We start from the raw sequence: 15,453 nt of genomic DNA on the forward strand, positions 1-15,453 counted from the left end.
GCGGCTCATACCAATGCTAAAATAGGTGGGTACCGTTTTGTCTATTTGTGTTTGTTGTGCAGTTTACGTTACAACCACTACACTTAAACATATTTATTAAATAATACGTTGTAATGTACAATAGTTTAAAATATATATTCTTCATTTAGATGATTCTTTGTTTTAATTTAAGATATTTCTCTTGTTTACACCCCTACGTCTTAGACTTGGCATCTCCCGGTGTCAAAGTTGATCGGAGGGACTGCTGTCATGTCTTTGTTGCCTCTGTTGAATCTCTAATGTTTTAACAAGAAGAGCGGGATAGATGGAAAAATAACAGTTTTCTGCACGGAGAATTACATTTCAAGCCATACCCACGACAGGTACGTTTAGGTTTATAAATACTGGCAAATTTTACACATTTTCTTTGCGACGAATCTCAGTGTACGCGAAACCATTCATCCATGCTAAGTTAGCTGATCGGCTAGCCGTGGGCTAATATTAGCTGTACTTGTCGCACTGTTATTAAATAGCTGTACATTCATATTGTCATCCAGGAATACGAAACATCTATAATTGAAACGAAATGGCTATAAAGTCGTACTTTTACATGTTAAAATGTTTATAAAATGGCTAACTGGTTTTCATTCGGGGTTAGCTTGTTAGTTAGCTTAGCCATTGAGGAAGGGGGCAACATTTGAGCAGGTGGAGATGTGTAGCTGCAGGATTTGGTGTTATCCTTTGTTTATATTGTTTGTTATGGTTTATCTTTTGTTGATAACTCCACAGTTTGTCTGTAATCCCCTGGCACATGCGTTCAGTTTCATACACTGCCAGCCTCTTAATATGTACAATATGTTACATCACATAGCTGTGTTCCCTCAACATACATATCACATTTATTCAATAAAGTCAAACCACCCAAAAGATGGAAGAAAAGCTGAATGGATCACTGCCTGTTGTGTCCCCGGAGTATCTTCATCAGTGGTGAGTCCCCCTCCTCACCACAATGTGGCCGTACAGGAGCCAGATTAGCCTGTATCAGCAAACCAATGAATGGCAGAGTGTGATGAAAATGAAATGAAAGCATGTGCGCCCACTGCCCTGTTTACTTTTGTTTCACCATTGTTTTAATAAGTTTGGGTTGTGCACCATAAATGATGACGTGTGTATTGTTTGTTTTGTTATAGCTCGATGGCATTTTGCTGTGATTTTAAACTGGGAGAACAAAGGAAAACATCTTGTTGGTGGAATGTTGATGATTTTTCTTTTACCCCATTAAAGGACAAGTTCACAATTTTTCAAGTCTGTCCTAAAACAAGTCAGGTGCCCATATGAACACTAAAAGAGCTTTTTCCTCACTGTAATTATTAAAAGATCCCCTTCAAATGTGTTTTCTATGTAAGTGATGGGAGCCAAAATCCATTTTTGTGCAGAAATACATTTAAAAGTTGATGTGAAGCTTATATGAGGCTTCAGCAGTCTGAGTTAGTCATATCAAGTCGGACAGTGTGTCCCTGTTGGGCTGTGGTGGAAGTATAGTAACAAAAACAGGGACTTTGGCACTAAGAAGACTGTAATGTTGTATCACTGTATCATATCTGCTTGATTTGTCTAATTTGGATTATTGAAGCTTCATATTAGCTATAAATAAACTTTTAAATACATTTTTGCACAGAAGGAGGACTGTGGATTTTGGCCCCCCATCACTTGCATTGTAAGTGCATTATGAAGGGATCTTCTGATGGTCAGTATGAACAGGAGGAATGATTATTATGGCAATAAAAAACAATTTCAATGTTCATTTGGGCTCCTGACTGTTGTGTCAAGACAGACTTGTGAACCTGTTCTTTAATATGATGTGTACAACAATCTCTTTGATTCACTAACCAGTGTTGACTTTGGACTAAAAGTGTTGGTTTCCCATGTGGTGTGAAAACAAGTTACAAGCTTTATTAGCACTTTATTAGGCCCATCTAGCTAAAATGCAGGCTGATTGTACAACAGCCCGGCAAGAGATGCTTCTGATTTTTATTAAATGACCAAAAACTGAAGTCAACACCTCTTTAAAACACCGTGTGGACCAAATAAACTGGCAACTGAGTGTTTAGAATTAACTAAGTTATTTATTTTTAACCCAGACTGTGTTATAATGGTATTTCTTATAATTTCTTTTTTCCAAAAACAATGATAAACCAATTTTTTGGAATACAGGAAGGTGAAAAGCCATGGTTTATTGTCAGGTGGTGTTGACTTATTTTGCATAACTGCCTGGTTTGACATGGTTGCAGCGAAGTAAAACAATTGTGATCTTTTTCTTTATCTGTGTAACAGGTATTTGGGTTTTGAAAATAGCAATAATTCTGATGTAATTTTGTATTATATGTAATACATGTGTGTGTGTGTGTGTGTGTGTGTATTAACACCCACTGAGAAACTGATGCAGAATAGTAGTTTTTAAAAAGTGAAACTATCACTGAATTTGTTTTGTGCAAATATAAACGATGAATAAACATTTTAATTAGGTCTCTGTAGAAAAACAGTGAACCTGTATTTGAGTAGGATGAAATGATTCCTAATTGTTGGAAAAAAGTGCATCAGTTGTGTTCATTTATTCATCTAATCAATGATCTATCATCATTGTTTAACACTTAAGCAAACACATAAAAGTGTTATAAATAACAGTTAGGTTGCATTAAACACTGGTTTTACTCTGCTTCAGCCCTACAGCACATCCACCACCATTGTGCTTGTTGTATTAATACTTCCGCCTGTTTTTTGTTTGTTTTGTTTTGTTTTTGTTTGTTTTTTTAATTGTCTTTATACCACAGGGTCCAGTCGGCCCAGCAGTTTCAAGCTCTCCAGGCTCAACATTCTGGCTTCAACCCCAATCATCAGTTTCACTACCCTGAGACGCAGAAGGGAGAGACAGCCATGGCACACATGGCTAATCTAGAACCCATGATGGACCAGCAGGAACCTGCCAACCTGGCAAAACGTACTACCATCTCTTTTGGATAAAACATCTTCTCTAGGGCTGCAACAAATTATTATTTTCATTATTGATTAATATGTAGATAATTTTCTTGATTAATTGTTTGTTTTCCAAAACTGATGATTTTGCACAGCTCCCTCTGGAGCAACAAAAAAAGCTTAGTAGTAATACTCCCCAAAACCTGGAAACAGATGTGTAAAATCAGTGGATTTCCCCTTTTAAATTGCGTAATATTACAGCAGCTTAAGATATAAATGTAATTGCCAACACAACAGTTCAGAGAAGTGAAAGTCTGGTGTGATTATGAGGTTCAAACTGTTCTTCCTTTTGATATCGAAACTTTTCTTGTAGCTGCAGCCAAAAAGAGAGGCAGAGCAGCTCAACCCAAGGAACCTAAACCACCCAAACCACCAAAAGTCCCTAAGGCACCAAAGCCACCCAAGGACCCAAATGCACCTAAAGCCAAACCAGGTCCTAAGCCTAAGAAGGGCGCTGGGGCTCAGGCAGACGGCAAGCAGGAGAAGATCGACGAGAGCTTCAAGAAGGTGAAAAGGAAAGTGGACCGCTTCAAGGGAATGTCAGAGGAGGAAGTCATGAAAAAAACTCTTCCAGACCTGCTGGACTACAACCTGGACTATGTCATTGTAAGACTCCTTGTTCAGCTGTGAAACAGTGGAGAAAAACACTGTGCTGTTAGGAATGGATTTCAGTAAACTGACAAAACATCTACTGTTTTTATTTTCAGATTGGTATCAATCCAGGGTTGATGGCAGCTTACATTGGACGATGGTTTCCAGGTCCTGGAAATCATTTTTGTAAGTCACATGACAAGATTTAAGTTGAGATGTGTAATAGTAAAGATGTGGTTCCTGTGCTGGTCTCCAAAATGATCAGAGGTTGCAAATAGTTTTGATTGTCAAAAGGTTTTTAGAAATGTATATAAGAGTGTGTGAAGGGTGTGTGTGTAATCCTGCGCTACATTTGTAAGACTCAGTTTGAGTTTTAGACCTTTAGAGTGAGCAATTACGCTTTTTTTGATGAATGAGTGGGTATTTTGTAATTTCAGGGAAGTGCCTGTTTTTGTCTGGATTCACCGAAGAGCAGCTCAACCACATGCATGACACCACTCTGCCTGTTAAGTACAAAATGGGTTTTACCAACATGGTGGCCAGGGCGACACCAGGGAGCAAAGACCTCTCAAGGTAGGTGTAAAGACTTAAAACAATACATGAAAGTCAGATTATGGTGCCGCTTGTTGTGATGGCATTCTGGGTTGTACTGAAATTTGATGATGATAATGGTTTGTTGAAATACTGTATTTTTGTTTGTGTTTTTCATCTCAACAGTAAAGAGTTACGTGAAGGAGGAAAAATTCTCACAGAGAAACTGAAGAAATACAAACCTCTTATTGCTGTTTTCAATGGAAAATGTAAGAACTCTTGCACTACAGAGCAGCAGCAGTTGTTACAATAAACTTACACAGTAAAGAGAAGTTAGGTGACTGTTTTTTTTCTGTTTTCTCCCCCAGGCATATACGAAATGTTCTGCAGAGAGCTGTTTGGTAAAAAACCACAGAAGCTTGACTTTGGTTTGCAGCCACACAAGATCCCAGACTGTGACGTGGTGAGCAATGAAGTGATGCAAAACTTCTCAAAGGATTTCTACTGATGTTATTCTCTCCTGTGTGAAATTACTGTGGATGTTTACATGTCATTATCATACAAATGGCTGAAACAGATGCTGAGAGTTTTGCTCAGTAAATATCACAAAGGATAAACTGATACTTGTATCAATTATTATACCCCTACCAGTCTAAAATAGCATATCAGTATTATGGACGTTACTCACGACTAAAATCTGATGCCATAAGGTGTTAAGGTGGTCTACTGGTTAAGATTTCATGATTACAACATTCCCAGTTCCATCCCTCTCTCCCCCTTGTTTCCTCTCAACCTCCCGACTGTCTACCAGTGGGAAAAAAAGGCAAAAATACAGATATAATGACTTGCATATAAGAAATCAGTGGCTTTATTTGTCCACACTTTTGACACACTGAAGCTTATAGAAGCCTCTGTTGTCCTTCAACATTTGAATTCTGTCTCATTTATTTTGACTGACCCTAAACTGAAGATGCAAGTCTTCACAGTTCAGTTAAGTAATGGATTAAATCACTATTTGACACCAGTCATAATCAGCATCAATGCTGAAAAAGTGACAAATTGTGCATCCTCAAAATGGCAGGACATCTAAAAAAAATAGAGGTGTCTAAAAAAAGTGAACTTTTCACCCACAAACCTTTCAATCATAAATTCCGGTTTAGAAGAAGTGATCTGACAGTTATTTCCCCTCTACAGGCTCTGTATCTGATGCCTTCATCTAGTGCTCGTTGTGCCCAGTTCCCTCGTGCTCAGGACAAAGTTCACTTCTACATCAAACTGAGGGAGCTCAGAGATCAGCTGCGGGGCATCCAAAGAAGCACTGAAATCGAGGAGATTGACTACAGGTTTGACCTGCAGTTGGCCAAAGGTGAGCACAGTCTTGTAATATCCAGCCTGTATTTAACTAGTATGAGCCATAGCAGTTAAAAGCTTTTTAACTAGAACGCCGCATTGTAACATAGTGAAGAAACAAGCTGCTTAAAGCTACAAGCAGTAAAATACTGTATGGAAGATGAACAGTTTTTAAAATGCTAAGAGGCATAGAAATTATAATAATTGACTTTATAGCCTGTGTGTTTGTTCTGTGGATCCAGGTCAGAGCATGATGTGTTTACTCTTCTGTGTTTCTTTACATCAACAGAGGATGCCAAGAGGATGGCGATTAAGGAGGAGCAGTACGATCCTGGTTATGAAGATGCCTACGGCGGAGCGTATACAGAGAGAGGACCTGAGGGGGGCCTGGCTCAGACCCAGACCAATGGTCACTGTACATTTTCATCTGGTGAAAACACAGGTAAGCATACACAGACTCAGTGCTGAGGGTAACTAAGGGTAATATCAATCTCCTGTCTGTAGCAGTGGTGTTTTCTAATTTTAACCAGCTGCTTTCTGCATTGTGGGAATTAAGGCCCAAACGCACTGAAAGCATCCGACACATGCATTTTGAGGTACACCTATTGTTTTAAATGGCTGAACATGCGCCAAAAGTATTATAAGGTGCATCAAACTGCCTTGACGCTCCTACTTGGACCTTGTTTCAATTTTGTAGAGTCAAATGAGGACCCAGCGACCAAAGCTGTTTTTTCTGCAGCTAAAAAAGAGAGAGAGAGAAAGAAAGCTGGTGAATGAGAGAAATAAAATGTTATTTTCTGATTGTTTCATGGCAGTTAAGTTCTAAAGTAGAAGTAAACACCCATCAAACAGTCAACAGATGATTTACTGTGGAGACAGACACTCTTAGTTTCATTTTCCTCCTCTGCATTTCTCCTTTTTCATTCATTCCTTGCATCCAACTAATGCAGCAGTTAATACAAAGAACAACAAGACAAATCTGTGTTCTGTGGTGTTGGCATTTCGAATCTGATGCTTGCAGTACGCCATAAGAGCATCAATCAAATGGGGTGCATCAATTATGGCTCTCAGTGTGTTTGGGCCTTTAGAAAATACATAGAATTGTCTGGTTACAAAGTGTAAAACTCTGCTTGAAATCAGATGCACTATTAAGTTGAAATTCCTTGAATTATCCGCCCAGGCTTGTGGATTAGGAATACAACATTTACCATTAAGTAAAGTAGGGGTGCAACTAACTAACTAAAAAAAGAGGCTAAAGTGACAGATCCTAATGCCTTGTTTTAATCCAGCTAACTGTCCAAAACCAGAAGATATTCAGTTTACTATCATATACAACAAGAAAATAATCAGATCCTCTTATTTGAGAAGCTGGAACCAGCAAGTGTTTGACATCTTTGACTGAGAAATTATTGAAACCATAAGTTGATTGTCAAAGTAAATGCCAAAAGGCCATACTGTCTAGTCAGATTCACAGAATCACAAACATTGTAGGTTTCCTGCTGCTGCACCATTTTATTATATCCAGTTTATGTTACTCAAAGTAAACACGTTGACAAACTCCCCTCTAGTCATGAATAGTGTCTCATCAATCTTAGCACACGGCTTCAGTCTGTCTGTTCTCCGTCTTCAGAAGGAGCACAGAGCGCGACCACATCACTGACCGCAGCGGGTCAGCTCCCGGACGGACAGTGGATGACCCAGTCTTTCGCAGATCAGATACCAGACATCAGTGGCGGACCAAAGGACGGCAGCATATGAGGAAAACGTTAGCGAGAGGCTACAGCGTCCCTGCCTGCATGACTGTATCAGCGTGGACCAGCACAGACCTCAGCCGACTCTGTCCTCCACCTCTTTTGTCGGGTTTTAGATTTTTTTTTTTCCTCCTTTTTATTAGTGTCTGAGTGGAATATACACACATAGATGGACTTTTTTAGCAATTTTGCAGAATATTCTCTCTGCACTTTTTATTTTATTTGTGGTCTTGTATACATGTATGATTATCTTCACGGCAGTCTTTTTAAATATGTGAAATCAGGGACTTGACAATGATACTGTCCTTGGAGAAACTCATGTATTTTAAACATTTGTTTTGCCTTTGTACTGTACTGTACTATACTGTACTGCACAGCGATGCAGTAAGTGTAAACATTCGTATCTACTTCTGACAGTAGATAAAACTCCAGACGGTCATTTTTAAAAGCTTGATTGCTCAGTCTGAGCCTACGTGATCCTCAATGTGAGGATTTAGCGAGCATTAACGCGTTACATTCATGGTGCTATGACGTGATCACGACGCAAAGTGATCGCTCAATGAAACCAGACTCATGATGGATGTTAGAGGAACCTCTGACACGCCTTTCAATATCAAGTTACAAAACTCAAATGGGTTTTATTTTAATCTTTTTTTTTTTTTTTTTTTTGCTTTAGGAATTTTAGAATTATGTTTTCTATGTTTATGAAAATGCCATTCACAAGGAATTTTATGAAACGTTTGTCCATTAAAAGCTCCTGATGATGCTTTTTCTATATCATTGCATTACCTCTCAGTCATTTTAGTGTTACGCAGCATTGTGGGTTCACTCATAGTAATCATGATAACTGATTATAGTTTTAGAGAATATATATATAATACAAGGGAAAGAGTAAAATAAGGCAGCTGAATGTGGAGCCTAAAGTGAAAGAGAAGGGCTGACATGCAACAGAGGTTCTGACGCAGGATGTGAGTAACATGATGTGTAACTTTGTCCACAAGACGCCTGAGCGGAGGTAGATGATCAGATTATAATATTCACACATTATCTCATGACCAAACTTTTACACCTCTTAAAATAGACTCTTTTGAGTCAAAGCTGTAATTAACCAGTTAGTTTCAAATATCCAGTATGTTTTACTGGATTCAGCTGAAAAACAACCTTTTTGGGGTAAATCAAGTATGATAAACCTGCTCGGAGTGCCAGTTGGGCTTTAAGAAATTCCTGAAATCAACTTGCTTTTAAATGTTATTCAGTAATCTTTCTGCTGCTGGTGCCCCCTCAAGGAGGTCAAAGGTCAAAATGCAGAATTGCTCTACAAGTAAAGATTTAAACACCTCAAACTTTTCAGCAGCGTAACGTGTGGATGCTTGTTGCAGCCCTGCAGCACATAACACCCGACAGTGGTTGAAATTATACTAAATTATTTTGGTTGGCATACGCTTTTGTCATCATTTCAGTTGGTTTTGAAGATTATGGTCCATATTCAAACAAATCTAAATTTTAAAAAAATCCTTCTTAAGCACAAGTGAGATCTGTTATAATATAACTAATAAATATTAATTTTACTACACATCCCTGATTGATTGGGCCAAAAATACATAACATTCATAAAACAATACTGAAATTCTGCACAGTCTTGGCTGCTTGGTTTACGGTTGATGATGTGTCTGTTTACTTCGGTGGTTTAAAGTCAGTTTGCCAGATGTTGACGTGTTGGTGGTGAGGAGGTTGGATGGACTTGAACAGGTCGAGGTGAGCGAGAGGAGGTCATCCAAATGAAGATTTTGGGAATTCGGAGTGAGCGTTGAGGTCAAAGATTGAATGTTTTTGTTGTTGTTTCTGAGGTCTGAACCAGAGGAGAAGCTGCTGCAGTTCTGTCCTGCAGACACACTGTTGGACACGAAAATAAGAAACATAGAGAGGAATAAGCACCAAGAAGAACCCTGATGGTTCTAATGACATGATCTCTTTATAAGACTTATTAGTTTAACAGTGGCAGGTGCACTGCAGTAGTAAAGTTGTGCACATAAAGAATAACCGACAGTCACCTTTACAATATTTCTATTTTTAGTAAAGTTAAATCATCTTCATAGCACATCATCTCAATATTAAGAGGACAGTCACATAATTACAGCTGCTAAAAATCTACATTTTAAAAGCAATTTCAATAAAACAATGACAACAATATTGTGTAGTTTAACTTCTATGTCGGCCATAATAATGTGGGAGACGACATCACTTTTTCCCTGCCAAAGAGAGGCAACTGCTCAACTTCAGAAAACCTTCTTTTGAATCTCCTGAGGCTGGATTTCTCTCTTTTTTAAATGGAACTCTTGAATTGATATTTAATTTATTAATTTAGTAAAGTGTCAAAGAAAAGAAAATTGCATTTGCATTGTGCTCACACCTGCTGGTGTCCTCGCCTCCACTGCTCCACGTCTGTCTGCAGAGATCTGCGGTCAGCGTCATCAGCCTGCAGATCACTGTGCAGCCTGATTGTATCATGCTGTCACGATAAACAACCAATATTATCATAAGTGTAAAAAAAAAACAACATTTAAGTGATGCTAAGTGTTTTTGTCGGCCATCTTGGGTTTACCTTTTTGTGAGTAAGAAGGTCAGCTGAATGGGCAGAGTGAGGAGGGTCAGCAGATACAAAACCACTTTGACCAGAAGGAACTCAGTAAGATGAGACCACCGACCGCCACCAGCATGACCGTCCCTGCACGCCTCACACAGCACTTACACACACACACACACACACACACACACACACATACACTACAACTGTTAATGCCTGTGTCATACCGGTATTGTACAGAAACTGATTTTGTAAGCACCTGTGGGGTTTTTTTTGTTATATTGTGTGCAGGTATGTGCACTGTTATATCAATTTACTTTTTATTCTAAACTTTAATTATCTATTTAAAGACACTAAAAACATGCATTTTTTCCAGTGATGATCCACTGAGCTGCTTCACTGGAGCAGTGGAAGTAGATTTATTTTATAATAATTGAATAAAATCTCCCCAGAATCAAACAAATAAAATTAAATTGATAGTGAATACAAATAATATGACACCAAAAAATGACCTCAAAGGCTAAATTTACAATAAAACTACACAAGAGTGCTACATTTGATTACAATATGCTCCACTTTTCTTTCACTTTTCTCTTTTCTAATCTTTTTTTGTTTAATCCTTGGGAGAATTTGTTCAATTATCATGACACAAATCTACTCCCATATTTTTGCTTGAATTTGAACCAACAAAAACCTAAAATTTGATCCTATTGGCTGTTTCACCTCTGACCTGCTGATTACAGAACAGGCTTTAACCACCTGTCCTTACCTTTCTTGAGGCTCACTGGCAGGTTCTCTATGGCTTTCAGGTCCAGCCACTGATGCTCTTCCTGAGGAGAGTTCAGTCTGTTCAACATCGTCTTTCTGGAATCTTGCGCTCGAGTCGACTCCTTCACCTGCCCGCAACAAGCAGGCTTCACTGTGTCCGTCACCGCCACCAAACTGGGGGGAAGACACTGTGTTCCAAGCAGATCTATAACAGACAGTTGACTAATAACATGTTTTGGTTGTTATTACATGTTTGAACGAAAGACTCAAGTGGTGAGGTGGATGAAGGTGGAGGAGCTCACCTCTGTTTCTCAGGAAACGGAGAGCATCCACGTAGCCATTGTTGCAGATTTCAGCCAGTTTCTGTCAAATAAAAAAGTGGAAATCATGAATGTTATTTTGATTTTACAGTAAAAAGATCATCCAACACAATATTCATTTGTCTGCTGCTGAAAGCTCTCAATTAAAAACCACATTTAGGCTCCACTCACCTCAATCCTGGGTGGGAGGAAGGACGTATAGACCCGGTGCACGTTGCCGGTGTTGACCTGGATGCTGACGTTGCCGTAGTGCACCTCGACGAAGTTGAACGTACCCTCTTTGGGGCAGATGTCACTCTCGCCTGAGAACGGGGCCATAGTGATGGTGTTCCTCTGCTCTAACAACGGCATGTTGTTGCTCAGCGCTCCGTCCATGTAGTGCTGAGAAGAAAGAGAGCTGGATGAATGTTGATACCACAGATCCAGGATTCATACACTGGTCAGGAATTTAAAAAAGGATTAAAAATGTGAAGAAGCCCTGGAGATAAATGCTTAAACCTGAAGCAGTGGGGCATCCTGATGGTCTAGGGGTTTAAGACCCTGACCAGGTGGTCATTATGTCACCAGTTTGAATCTGAGCCTCCTCTGTCTCTGTCAGCTCTATACTGCCCATTATCTAATAATGGGGGAAAATGCTCAAAAATACTTAAACAAACAAACAAAAACTGAACAAAATACCCCACTGAATGCATGTATGTACTGTTTTCATGTCTTTCAAATGATATATATGTTCACTGCATTTAAAAATATTCTGTGATCTGTCATTGCTCACCTTTTCTTCTACCTGTTTATTCTACTTTTGTTATTGATTTGTCTCTTTTTTAATCCTTTCTGTTCTGATGTTTTAATGTTCCTACATTACATACTGCTGCATTTTTTCTGTATGAAATGTGCTGTGTAAATAAAGTTATTATTGTTATTTCTTTCATGACCCAGAGTCCCCTTTACAACTCTCAGAAAACTTGTTTCATTCAGCTGTGAGTTTAAAGTGTCGGTGGAGATGAAAATAGCACAGAAAAAGAAAAAGTCTGTTTCATACCCCTGAATTAGAATATCAGGTCTACTGGCTGCAATGCATTCTGGTCTATTGAGGCTCCTGTTGGTGGACATCTCTGCTTCTTCTATGATTCATTTCTGCCTTTGTGCTTTTTTGAAATGGATGCTGAATCGCAGCCTATGCCATCTGAATAATTTGAATGATGTTATAATAACTCAAAAAATCAACACATGGAGCTTAAAAGTGAGGTGCACAGTAAACTGCAGGAGGGAATGAGAGTGAATACAGGAACAGGAACAGTAAAGAAGAGTGAATGTGATTAAGAACATCTACTCACCACTCCACGATATGAAGGTGGCATGAAACCACAGTAAACAGGAAAAAAGCAGCTGCACATTAAAACCTGCAGAGGTAGAAAACAGTGAGAAGATGCAGGATGAAACATCCTCTCTAAAGATACAAACATCTACTATTGATCAGAATCTGAACCTCAACTTCTGGCATTTGTTTAATTACAATCAAGATCTGTGAAGCTGTGAAATTAGACTGCAAACCATTACAGAGTCTATTCTCAATGCTCAGTTCTACCTGAATGAGCTCCTCTCTGCTGTCAAACTCGGACACCAACACGTTCTTCCCATCTGTAAGTCTGGTGAGGGACACACAGAGCTTTCCGGAGGCCCGAAGGTGGGCGTCATGTGGAAGCTTCTCCAGCAGGGAGTCCCGTACTGTCCGTAGCAGACTGAAGGTCGGATGGAAAACTCCCAGAGTGTGTTTTCTGGCCTCTTTCGCCACAGTCAAAACATCAACACATAGTTGTTCTGAGGAGGAAAATGCAGCAAATTCAGCATTTAATTAATAATTAAATAGGTGAATCAGAGAATTGATTAACATAAAAGATAGATCATCTTTAATATACAAATTCTCTTTTGTTATTATCATTTTCTTGCAGCTATTATGTTTGTCCTTTTAAGTTTTATGGCTCTTTGATGTATAAAAAAAAGAGAGATTTGTACTCCTGACTGCTACTAAAGGCATTCTGGGTAATGTAGGAAATTAATACCTCTATGAAGTATTGTTTGTGTGATTGTTTTCTTATCTCGCTCTTCTTTTCTTGTTGTTGCTTTATTGTTGAGCCTCATTTTAATCATTTCTACTTAGGATTTAAGGTTGTTGTTACATTATTAAAATACCTAGACAAACACCATACAAATTAAATTACTGAGATGTAATTTTTCCTTTTATGTGACATTATCGTGTGTTTGTTTGTGAGTTTGTGAGTGAGTGATTGAGAGAAAACAGGTGTTTTTCCTCAGTCAGATCCTTTGGCTTTAGACCCCACATGACCTCTGGAATTTGCTCCCATTAACATGAACTCTGTGTGTGTGTCAGTGAACCTGCCAAGTACATTGTTTACCTCAAGCATCAATCAGTAGCGCTCACAACAAGATAACATACCCCCGACCTTTATGAATAGGAGGAACTTATAGTTACTACAAGGAGAAGATAAAAACTTTTACTGAACTAAACAAACATGAGAGATGTTGAATTTTATTTTTATTTTATTATTATAAAGTTTGATTTAAACAAACACAACCCTTATGTGTTACCATCATAATATAATCATTATCCATTAACTAGATGCTGCCACATCGCTAATGTTTACTTGCCAAGTTAAGGTCAGGTTTTATTTATTTTGGATATATATAAGAGTAAAAAACCAGATTTCATTACATAAAGCGGTAACCTCCATGCATTAGGTGACCATCATGAGACATTTTTCAGGTTTTTACCTACAAGATCCTCATATAAGATTATAGATCATGAAGATTTAGAGCTGGGAAAACTGCAATTTACAGTAATGATGACTCACCGATTGGAAACCCAACAGTCAAAGCTGCAGCCACGAGACAACCAGATGAAGCTCCACAGATTTTGGAGGCTCCCTGTACCAACTGTGGGACCCGCTCCAGGATACAGCTCAAAGCTCCCAGGTAGTAAATACTCCTGAATCCACAGCCTGCGAAAGAGATGTTCCACTCCTCATCCCAGTTAAACATCTTCTCTGATGTTTCCATCGACCATTAAGATTGATGGACACTCAAAACCGCATCCCTAAAATCATCTCTCAGAGTTTAGCTACTGCGTTTGGTTAACAGTTGTCTTATCTCCAACTACATTCAGAGGTAAAAGGGGCAGTGCGTCACTTGGCTATGGTATGGTGTTACACAACTTATTAGGCTCAAACGCTACATATTACAAAACAGAAAACAGGCTGCAGTTGCTTCACTCACTCACTAACTGCAATTAGGCCAGCTGCATGACATGTGATATAGTTTTCATAACCTACTTAACCAACAGTAAGTATGGGAGGGAGAAAAGAGGGACAACAAAGTCACTCAGAAGGATTTTTACACTTATACCTACCAGCTAATGATTTGATGTACATCATCATATGAAGGTAAAAAGTGAAAAAATATTTTAAAGTTTGAAAAACTATATTTAAACAGATTTATTTAGAGTTTTCACAGGATATAACCTGCCCAGTTTTCCCATTGACTTATAATTCATTGAATTATTACTATTTTTTTTACCCTGCTGCTTTTTTTGTATGGCAATTATGGAGGACTACATATAACAGATAAATTCATAATAGTAGATCATAAATGTATTACTAAAAATCAATAACTTAAATGTATAAATGTATTTACAACCTGGTGCCATTTTAAGCCAAGATCTCACTTTCTAAAGGTGAATCTACAACTGTACTCAATTATAAAAGTTTAACACTTTGACATTGCCACCGAGATAAAATGACAATTTTATTATCACCAGGTTAGCATTCAGCAACAACAAACCCATGTCTTAGCCATTGGTTCACTATTAAAGCCTCACAGGAGTTGTAGCTGTTGAAAGCTAAAATATTTTTTGTTTATTTGTTAAAATGACAAAAATACAGCACAGTAGAAGATACTTGTTTATCTTTATAGCTGCATTAATTGATTTTTTGGGCCGATTTGAAGCAGCAGAACAAGCTAACATTGACATATTGTCACCGTATTAAGCTGATTTGGCGAATGTGTTAGCAAACAGTCGCCCATTTACACATGTTCACCGGCTAGTTGCTAATTGTGCCTGTCTGCCATTTGGTGCTGAGTAGATAGTGTACAGGGAGTTTATCATTGTTTTTTTGTTTTTTTTTTACAGGAAACAGCCGCCTGCTGCTGCTGGATATGAGCTTGAACCAAAACAACATGCTGAAAGATGCTAAAACGCTCTGTAGAACTGAGGGGAACAGCAGAGTCGGTGATAATCCTCTGTGGGTTTGTCACCATGAGCGTCACCCTCTCACATTACACAGAGTAATTTAATATATTGTTAATAATAATTTATTTGATTAGTGCAGCTTTAAATATCGAAACACTTTATAACCTAAGGAACATGTTTCAGTTTTTCATAAAGGAGCAGGACTTAGGTGTAAACTGACCTCAAGATGAATCGCATTTCATTAAGTACAGTTGCTTTTTGTATTCGATCGATTTATTTCAT

General features: G+C 38.4%; 2 protein-coding genes across 4 annotated transcripts; one reads left to right on the plus strand and one right to left on the minus strand.

Annotated features, from left to right (window-relative positions):
• The first annotated feature begins 222 nt into the window (after window positions 1-222).
• tdg.1 (thymine DNA glycosylase, tandem duplicate 1) lies at window positions 223-8,010 on the plus strand. Of its 2 annotated transcripts, XM_044357514.1 has the most exons (11): window positions 223-362; window positions 892-966; window positions 2,811-2,977; window positions 3,326-3,618; window positions 3,720-3,789; window positions 4,041-4,176; window positions 4,321-4,403; window positions 4,503-4,597; window positions 5,329-5,500; window positions 5,774-5,926; window positions 7,115-8,010. In XM_044357514.1, the coding sequence occupies exons 2-11, from the start codon at window positions 908-910 to the stop codon at window positions 7,240-7,242; spliced, it is 1,356 nt and encodes a 451-aa protein (XP_044213449.1). In that variant the 5' UTR covers window positions 223-362; window positions 892-907; the 3' UTR covers window positions 7,243-8,010. The 2 variants fall into 2 exon arrangements, with proteins under 2 accessions (XP_044213449.1, XP_044213450.1); XM_044357515.1 differs by lacking the exon at window positions 892-966.
• On the minus strand, window positions 7,353-14,293 carry LOC122986311 (patatin-like phospholipase domain-containing protein 2). Of its 2 annotated transcripts, XM_044357516.1 has the most exons (10): window positions 13,778-14,293; window positions 12,493-12,725; window positions 12,242-12,307; window positions 11,079-11,288; window positions 10,847-10,950; window positions 10,777-10,792; window positions 10,589-10,733; window positions 9,838-9,979; window positions 9,646-9,744; window positions 7,353-9,128 (listed from the first exon to the last, which is right to left on the minus strand). In XM_044357516.1, exons 1-10 carry the CDS (start codon window positions 13,980-13,982, stop codon window positions 8,888-8,890), a joined length of 1,461 nt encoding a protein of 486 aa, XP_044213451.1. In that variant the 5' UTR covers window positions 13,983-14,293; the 3' UTR covers window positions 7,353-8,887. The 2 variants fall into 2 exon arrangements, 1 of the variants encoding a protein (XP_044213451.1); XR_006404284.1 differs by lacking the exon at window positions 10,777-10,792 and having other exon boundaries at window positions 10,589-10,761; window positions 10,890-10,950.
• Window positions 14,294-15,453: the final 1,160 nt, after the last annotated feature.

The sequence above is a fragment of the Thunnus albacares genome, chromosome 7 (genome assembly GCF_914725855.1).
Source record: "Thunnus albacares chromosome 7, fThuAlb1.1, whole genome shotgun sequence".
Classification (NCBI taxonomy): domain Eukaryota; kingdom Metazoa; phylum Chordata; class Actinopteri; order Scombriformes; family Scombridae; genus Thunnus; species Thunnus albacares.

Bases quoted from the DNA above. Each gene is read 5' to 3' on its own strand.
- tdg.1 (XM_044357514.1), top strand. From the start codon at position 908: ATGGAAGAAAAGCTGAATGGATCACTGCCTGTTGTGTCCCCGGAGTAT. The intron at 967-2,810 runs GTGAGTCCCCCT...TTTATACCACAG, and splicing joins CCGGAGTATCTTCATCAGTG to GGTCCAGTCGGCCCAGCAGT. The intron at 4,404-4,502 runs GTAAGAACTCTT...TTTCTCCCCCAG, and splicing joins TGCTGTTTTCAATGGAAAAT to GCATATACGAAATGTTCTGC.
- LOC122986311 (XM_044357516.1), bottom strand. From the start codon at position 13,982: ATGGAAACATCAGAGAAGATGTTTAACTGGGATGAGGAGTGGAACATC. The intron at 10,951-11,078 runs GTGAGTGGAGCC...TTTATTTGACAG, and splicing joins TCCTCCCACCCAGGATTGAG to AAACTGGCTGAAATCTGCAA. The intron at 9,745-9,837 runs GTAAACCCAAGA...TTATCGTGACAG, and splicing joins ACCTTCTTACTCACAAAAAG to CATGATACAATCAGGCTGCA.